This window comes from Leptidea sinapis, chromosome 13, assembly GCF_905404315.1.
Source record: "Leptidea sinapis chromosome 13, ilLepSina1.1, whole genome shotgun sequence".
In the NCBI taxonomy this organism is placed as follows: domain Eukaryota; kingdom Metazoa; phylum Arthropoda; class Insecta; order Lepidoptera; family Pieridae; genus Leptidea; species Leptidea sinapis.
The window spans coordinates 3,553,304-3,561,505 of NC_066277.1; the positions used below are offsets into that span (position 1 = coordinate 3,553,304).

An 8,202-nucleotide genomic window follows, 5' to 3' on the forward strand; every position below is an offset into this window, starting at 1 on the left:
AGACTTAATTGTTATTTCTTTATGTAACTTCTTTGTAAGTTGTAGTTAATTGCTTTTCCTAATAATAATAAAAAAAAAACGTGTTACCGTGTATTTACACGTTAATCGGCTTGTTTTGGTGTTACACTGTTATGTAAGGTAACACGGAGTCCTTATTTTTATACTAGTCCGTGTATTTGTATGCCTCTTTATTGGCGAATTGGTCTATCTATCAATTGTTAAGAACTATGTTATCACGACTCATACAATTAAATACATATCATTTCAAAAAAATATTTTCTTAGGCAGTTTTTTGCAAATAGGCCCAGGGGCACGCATCTCGGGTGGATGGACCGCCCAACCTGGACAGCATCCTCACCAGGCTTACCTGAGGATCACCAGTCAGATCGGAAACATACTTAGCTGTGGAGGATCTGTCGTACACCCAAATTGGGTACTCACTTCAGCAAGTTGCGTTGCAAAGTAAGTTATATAATCCTACAAAAAATTCATACCAAATCTCTTGTTATTATTTTTCGTTCAGCACAAGAGCTGTAAATACAATCTTATAATAACTGATCTTTTGCGTTTTGCCCCGTGCTTCCCCGGGGCATAAAAAGAAAGAGAAGTCGAAGGCCCAAGGGAGAGGCGACTTAAGGTATTAGTAATTTACCAGTGGGAGGCTTCTTTGCACAGATTAATTATCGGTACCACAACGGCGCCTTTTTTCTGCCGTGTAACAGTAATGTTTAAGCATTATCGTATTTCGATCTGGACAGCGCCGTAGCTAGTGAAATTACTCGGCAAATCAGACTGAACATCTTATGTCTCAAGGTGATGAGCGCAGTTGTAGTGTTTCTCAGAATTTTTGGGTTTTGTCAAGAATCCTGAGCGCCACTGCATTGTAGTGGGCAGGGCGTATCAATTACCATCAACGCTGAACGTCCTGCTCGTCTCGTCCCTTTTTGTCATAAAAAAACTGATCTTGTGACTTGAACAAGTCCCTGTATCGCATTGAACCATTCAGTTGCCAACAACGCATCAGTCAAAATCGTAGTCTTGTTATACAAGGGTGGAAAGTAGGTTATGTAAAACATATATATATATATATATATATATATATATATATATATATGTTTTACATAACCTACTTTCCACCCGTGGGTTTTTAATGTCAGGAGTTTAAAAATTTTAATTTTGAGAGTTAAATGCTAAGACGTACGGATTCATTTATGTTTCTTCGAATAATATCAATTCGTTTTAAAGGCAAATGAGAGTTTTTGTAAAACTGAGCGTGCCAACTCAGTCTAATCCTTTACCCACAAAATACAGTATCTGCGGGCCTAACGAGGTGGAATGAATGGGTGGAAAAAGCTATAAATTGAATGTATTTCTTTCAGCCGTGTCTCTGTAATCGTCCAAGCTGGTTTAACTCAAGTTTGGAATTCCGAATACACACTAAGCAGTTGGGAATGGTATACCCACCCCACATTTAGCACAGTTTTGGCAACCGTAGCGCAGCCGAACGATATTGCTCTTGTCAAAGTGGCTATACCGATGACTTTTTCACGTAAGTTTTATCAATATTTTTATAGAATTGGACAAAATAGACGCCGACATAGCCTAAATGATAGCGAAACTGAAGTGGCAGCGGGCACGGCACATAGATTGACGGACAGATGGCCGTTGGGGCAGTAAAGTACTCGAATGGCGACCACGTACCGGAAGACGCAGTGTTGGTAGGCCCCCACAAGATGGACTGACGATCTGGTCATCGCCGGAATACGTTGGATGAGGGCAGCGCAGGACCGATCGCCGTGGAAATCTTCGGTGGAGGCCTTTGTCCAGCAGTGGACGTCCGGCTGATGATGATTGTGATGATGGACAAACTAGAGCCTGACCTTACCTGATGGTACTGATCACCGCCGCCCGTCTTGCAACACTAACACCTTTGTTGCAAGACGGGCGGCGGTACAACGTAGTTTGCAGCTGCAGTGGATTCATAATACATTGTAAATTAGTTTACAAACACTACGATCTAGTCTTAGTTAATTATTTGGTAGGTAGCCATTAAGTGAGGCACCATACCTTCAAAATAACTTAGCCACCTTTTTTTTCAGGGAATTTGTCTCCAATTTTACTGCAGCCAAGCATTGATGCGTACACGGACTATTCTGGTCTTCAACTTTACGCCAGTGGTTGGGGAACCATGGGGACCAATGGTAAAGAATTCACAGCTATTACTAAATTAAATTATGCGTCATTCATACGAAACAAAAATAAAATTATGGCAACGTTAATTATTTTTAAGAACATTTCTACATTATTGGACTTACTTTCTACATTCCGAGATTTCAGTTTCACGTACCAAATACCTTCATTGACGAATTTAATATTAACTAGTAGGAATTGTTACAAAGAAAATAGTTTGGTTCGTTCTGTTCCTTTTCCAACGTCCAGGGACATTTTCACTCCACGACCACGCTATTTGCTAGAAAGTTCTACTTCGCAAAGCGACTTTTTGGAGACTTTTGGACCTCTGAGATGTCCATTGCATGTATTTAATATCCATCAGTTACAGAGGCTTAAGCCCGTTTTGCCCCCTCTAAAAATACCATTAATTCCGGATGCCGGCTACATTATGGATAACACAACGGCGTCTATTTCTGCCGTAAAACAGTAATGTGTAAGCATTACTGTGTTTCGGTCTGATGGGCGCCGTAGCTCGTGAAATCACTGGGCAAATGAGACTTAACATTTTACGTCTCAAGTTCACGAGCGCAAATGTAGTGCCGCTCAGAATTTTTGGGTTTTTCGAGACTCCTGAGCGGCACTGCATTGAAATGGGCAGGGCGTATAAATTACCATCTGATGAACGTCCTGCTCGTCTCGTCGCTTATTGTCATAAAAAAATCCTTTTATAAGCCGTTATTTATAAATTAGTTAAAACTGCTTTATCAGTTCTTGGAACAGAAATCAAACTATTTTCCAACTAAAATAGTAAATTTAAACAATTAATTAATAATTATTAGTTCATTTCTCAATTTTTTATAAATCGCTTGGCAAACTTGACTCGCATCAGATGTTTCTGGCCGTGTGCAATTCCTATCCCGTACTTATGAACGTAGTGTTTTTGTGGTGTTAGATATTATGTCCATAAATTTATACATGATTTTGATAAGTATTCTGCTTTTTTCAGAAAATACTGACTGAATACTGAATATTTAAGATTTGTTAAGTATTCTTTACAATCAGTTACAAATCTACATATCCCGTCTTTTATTTAATAATTCAAATTAGTGGGGAATTGTTGATCAGAATTGAACCCACATAGCGAAACTGAAGTGGCAGTGGGCAGGGCACATAGTTTTGCAAACAGATGGTCGTTGGGCAGTAAAGTCCTCGAAAGGCGACCACGTACTCGAAGATACAGTGTCTCCCCACAAGATGGACCCACGATCTGATCAAGATTGCCGAAACACCGATCGTCATGGCGATTTTTGGAGGTCGCCTTGGTCGAGCAGTGGACCAGCTATTTCGGCTGAAGTGATGATGATTGAACCAACACTATAATATAACACCCGTTCGTTTTATATTTATTTCAGGTCCAGTCCCTACAGACCTTCAATGGGTATACTTAAGAGGTATTAGCAATGTGGAATGCAGGGCATTATTTGGCACTGTTGTCAATGAGAACACTATTTGTGCACGTTTCTATAATAACACGGCACAATCTATCTGTGAGGTAAATATAACTATGTTCTTATTTTTAATTATATCTTTAAACGAGCAATTCTTGTATATCTGAATCTCGGAAACGGCTCCAACGTCAACGAAAATTCATAAAATTTAGAATACAGGGCATTTCAAGGGCGATAAATCGATTTAGCTGGGTTTCAATTTTAACAAATGTAGTTTTATCCGTTATAATCAGAAACAGCTACAATAACTTTAGAATACAAAGGTAAATTTCGACACTATATACAAGACTATAGTAGCTCAGATGGGACATTGGGTGATCCGGAAAGCAGAAGACCCGGTTCGAATCCAGATGTCCTATTAGTTTTTTTTTTAATTCAAGTTTGTACATTCTTAAAAATCCGAGCAAGGCTCGGTCGTCCGGATATTTATATCTTTAAACGAGCAATTCTTGTATATATATAATCTGAATCTCGGAAACGGCTCCAACGAAATTCATAAAATTTAGTATACAGGGCATTTCAAGGGCGATAAATCGATTTAGATGGGTTTCAATTTTAACAAATGTAGTTTTATCCGTGTTTTAATGAGAAACAGCTCCAATTACATTAGAATACAAAGGTAAATTTCGCCACTATATACAAGACTATTATAGCTCAGATGGGACATTGGGTGATCTGGAAAGCAGAAGACCCCGGTTCGAATCCAGAAGTCCTATTAGTTTTTTTTGTTCAAGTTTTGTACATTCTTAAAAATCCGAGCAAGGCTCGGTCGTCCGGATATTTATATCTTTAAACGAGCAAATCTTGTATATATATTATCTGAATCTCGGAAACGGCTCTAACGAAATTCATAAAATTTAGTATACAGGGGATTTCAGGGGCGATAAATCGATTTAGCTAGGTTTAAGAAGACGAATCGAATCCAGATGTCCTATTATCTCTTTTTTTTTGTTCAAGTTTTGTACATTCTAAAAAATCCGAGCAATGTTCGGTCGTTCGGATATTATTTACTTACGCGCGAATGCAATATTAGACCTGCAGAACTAAGTATCACACTTTTAAAATTACCATTTCTTCAAAACTCGAAGTTATAGATTTAAAAAAGAAATGGCTGTAGTATGTGGAAGGTCTCCTCAGATGGTTATTTCTTTATATGGAAAAGGAGGATTAACGAGCGCATTTGTACCCATATCGTATCGTCCCGGAATCACCGCACAAGGAAGCTCTTTCCACAGCCTTGTAGTACGTGGAAGAAAGCTCCTTGAAAACCGCACTGTGGAGGACCGCCATCATGGTGGGGATGATATCTTAACTTGTGGCGTGTCGTGCGAAGGTGGAATTCGGCGACAGGAATTAGGTGAAAAAAATGATTTCCAGTCTCTTCGTTTCTTCGCTCCACCTTCCGGACCGTTCGTAAAGTCACACCTATCATTCTTGCAGTACGAAGCATACTGATTCGAATAAGGACTATAAGTAAATCCTACTACTCCACAGCTGAATATCTAAGTGATCAGGCAGCCTGGGACTAGATTATGATTATTTAATAGTAATAGAAATGACAGCTCAATATTGTATATTTTATTGAAAAGAGCTCAAAAAAGAATGTTGGGAGAGTTTCCTGCGCCGCTTCTCCGTTCTCAGAGCGCTATTTGTTTCCGAAGCGGTAGTAGTATCTAGTACATTAGAAATGACATCGAAAAGAATTCTAAAGGAATCAATTCTGAGAAAATAAATGCCTTTAATGCCTTAGATTAGACCAGTATGGCAGACCCTTCAGATGTCACTAAAATGGTTGGGTGATTGTACGATTTTTCTTCATAAATTACAGGGAGACAGTGGCGGTCCATTGGTGCATGTGAACTTCGATGGCTCGCCAGTGCTGGTTGGAGTAGCATCCTTTGTAGTAAACCGGGAGTCTGGTGGATGTCACTCTGGACATCCTGGAGGTAAGCTGCAAAAATAGCAATACATTATTATTACACAACAAAAATTTATACATTTCGCTATTAGCTAGCCTTAGTCACTCAGCGCTTTAGGCACGGAAACATACCTACGGGCGTGCGTAATCCTCGAGTAATAATAAATTAATAAAATTAATGTATCTATTTAAAAATAATGTACAAATAATTTATTCGGAAACAAATTAATTTCGATCATCGAATATTCTATTAGATCTAACCCGACTGCACCGCCGTCACGCACGTAGTGAACGCCGGCAAGCGTCCTTTGCCTCCACCATAGATACACTACTTTGATAGAAGCCCGACGAGATAGTCCTCGTCCTGTAATCGTTTAAAACCACTCACATTCACATCACAAATCACACACCTACAATAACACTACACACAAATAGTCACACACTTACATACACTCACACATACATATATCACCGCACTCGCCGGCGAGTGCGAAGTCTCTTCAAACCTAGAGTCCACTGGACTAACAGATATATTAGATCGTTAGTGATCTTCTCTCCATCCAGCCTAGTGAGCAGGCGGTCCGAGGTTCGAGTCTCCTTCCGAGACGCCCCGCGCCTGTGAGCTACATTTTCGGCCTCCAAGGCCCCCGCCCGGCTTCGCTGTAAAAACCTTCAGGGCTATCAGCACAGAGGAGGTTTTTGGTCGGTAGGGGGTTTACCCCCGAGCCCGACATATGGGCCCCGTTTCGGGGTCTTCAATACGTAAATGTATTTTACTCCTCTCGAAAAAAAAATACTTGAGATAGATGTGCCACTGATGTTTTTATTTTGTAAAATCACTGTACCCAGGCTAAGAGATGGCGCTGCGTTATTTTTACGCTCGTAGCGTACCGTCGCTAGATGGCGCTAATTAAGATTTTAGTTTTTACTATTGCTGTAGACCGTATTGACTGCATACCTACTGAATACTGATGTTTGTTTTAATTTTGTGGTTGGAAATTCTTATTCTTTTATTAAGTTCAGGGTATAGCTTTAAGTAAGATGAGCCATTTAACAACACGATAGTCAAGTGTTGTTTTAATAAGTAAGTTAGGTGAGTTTTTTGCTATCACTAGCGCTATCTATCCATCTATCATGTATGTAAAATGATCGCCATCGTGATGAAGTTGCAGCGTACCCAATAGAATTGATGGCTGCACTTTCAATGCAAATTTTTTTCATGTGCGAATGTACGGAAGTTGCACCCCCCTGGCCTCCACCAAACCACCCCATCCCACTTCTGTCACCTATTTATCAAACGCCACAAAGTGTTCGACTAACTGACACATTTGTAACGTTTGCTATCTTCGTCAATTAACCCTTAAAATTCTATTAAAGATTAAAATATATAATATAACTAATGATAATTTGAGAATTATTCTATAATTCGTAAAAACTACAAAAAGTAATAATATTTAACTGCTGATTTACTTATCTACATGTGTGTACCCGCAATTTTTATGATTACTTATAACGGAAATATCTAATAATTGCTTATTTTTTTTACAGGTTTTATTCGTCCTGGCCCATTCCACTCATGGTTCCAACAGGTCACTGGATATAACTTCGACACCAACCAAACATTTTCAACACCGACGACTCCTAGTTATACCACCACAACACCAACATACAATACGACAACACCTAGTTATAATACCACAACACCAACATACAATACGACTACACCTAGTTATAATACCACAACACCAACATACAATACGACTACACCTACTTATAATACCACAACACCAACATACAATACGACAACACCTAGTTATAATACCACAACACCAACATACAATACGACAACACCTAGTTATAATACCACAACACCAACATACAATACGACTACACCTAGTTATAATACCACAACACCAACATACAATACGACAACACCTACTTATAATACCACAACACCAACATACAATACGACAACACCTAGTTATAATACCACAACACCAACATACAATACGACAACACCTACTTATAATACCACAACACCAACATACAATACGACAACACCTAGTTATAATACCACAACACCAACATACAATACGACAACACCTTACTTCAGTACAACGACTATTCTTTACAATACAACATCACACAGCTTCAATGAAAAGGCAGATAATGATAATGCTATGTATTCGAACGTAGAATTCGCTAACAACGACTAATAATAAAACAGCAAACCAATAATGACGTCCTCGCCTACCGTCATCATGGAATAGCTTCGATTTCGAACAATTGTTATGGAAATGGAATAAAAAAAATGATTATTTCAATGTTTTGTTTTTTTTAACTCATAATTCCTATATACCAATTATAGTTTTTTACTAGCTGACCCGGCAAACGTTGTTTTGCCATATAAATTATTTTTAGAGTTAGACCGTTTCTAGGATATTGCAACATTAACTTTTTTTTCTAAAATGCAAGATTTTTTCTAAAATAACTTTACTCATTATTACATCAGCTACCTGCCAATAAAAATCCCGTCAAAATCGATCCAGCCATTTCAGAGATTAGCCGGAACAAATATACAGACAGACAGACAAATTTTTTATA

General features: G+C 38.6%; 1 protein-coding gene across 2 annotated transcripts; it reads left to right on the top strand.

Annotated features, from left to right (window-relative positions):
- Positions 1 to 370: 370 nt before the first annotated feature.
- Positions 371 to 7,922, top strand: LOC126967775 (uncharacterized). Of its 2 annotated transcripts, none has more exons than XM_050812463.1 (7): positions 371 to 462; positions 1,380 to 1,549; positions 2,100 to 2,201; positions 3,585 to 3,724; positions 5,509 to 5,626; positions 7,147 to 7,407; positions 7,450 to 7,922. In XM_050812463.1, exons 2-7 carry the CDS (start codon positions 1,537 to 1,539, stop codon positions 7,812 to 7,814), a joined length of 999 nt encoding a protein of 332 aa, XP_050668420.1. In that variant the 5' UTR covers positions 371 to 462; positions 1,380 to 1,536; the 3' UTR covers positions 7,815 to 7,922. The 2 variants fall into 2 exon arrangements, with proteins under 2 accessions (XP_050668420.1, XP_050668421.1); XM_050812464.1 differs by having other exon boundaries at positions 7,147 to 7,281; positions 7,366 to 7,922.
- Positions 7,923 to 8,202: the final 280 nt, after the last annotated feature.

What these genes read in the sequence shown, in the direction of transcription:
- LOC126967775 (XM_050812463.1), top strand. An exon ending in GGGAACCATGGGGACCAATG is followed by an intron (nt 2,202 to 3,584) that starts GTAAAGAATTCA and finishes TATTTATTTCAG; the next exon opens with GTCCAGTCCCTACAGACCTT. An exon ending in AACATACAATACGACAACAC is followed by an intron (nt 7,408 to 7,449) that starts CTAGTTATAATA and finishes ATACGACAACAC; the next exon opens with CTAGTTATAATACCACAACA.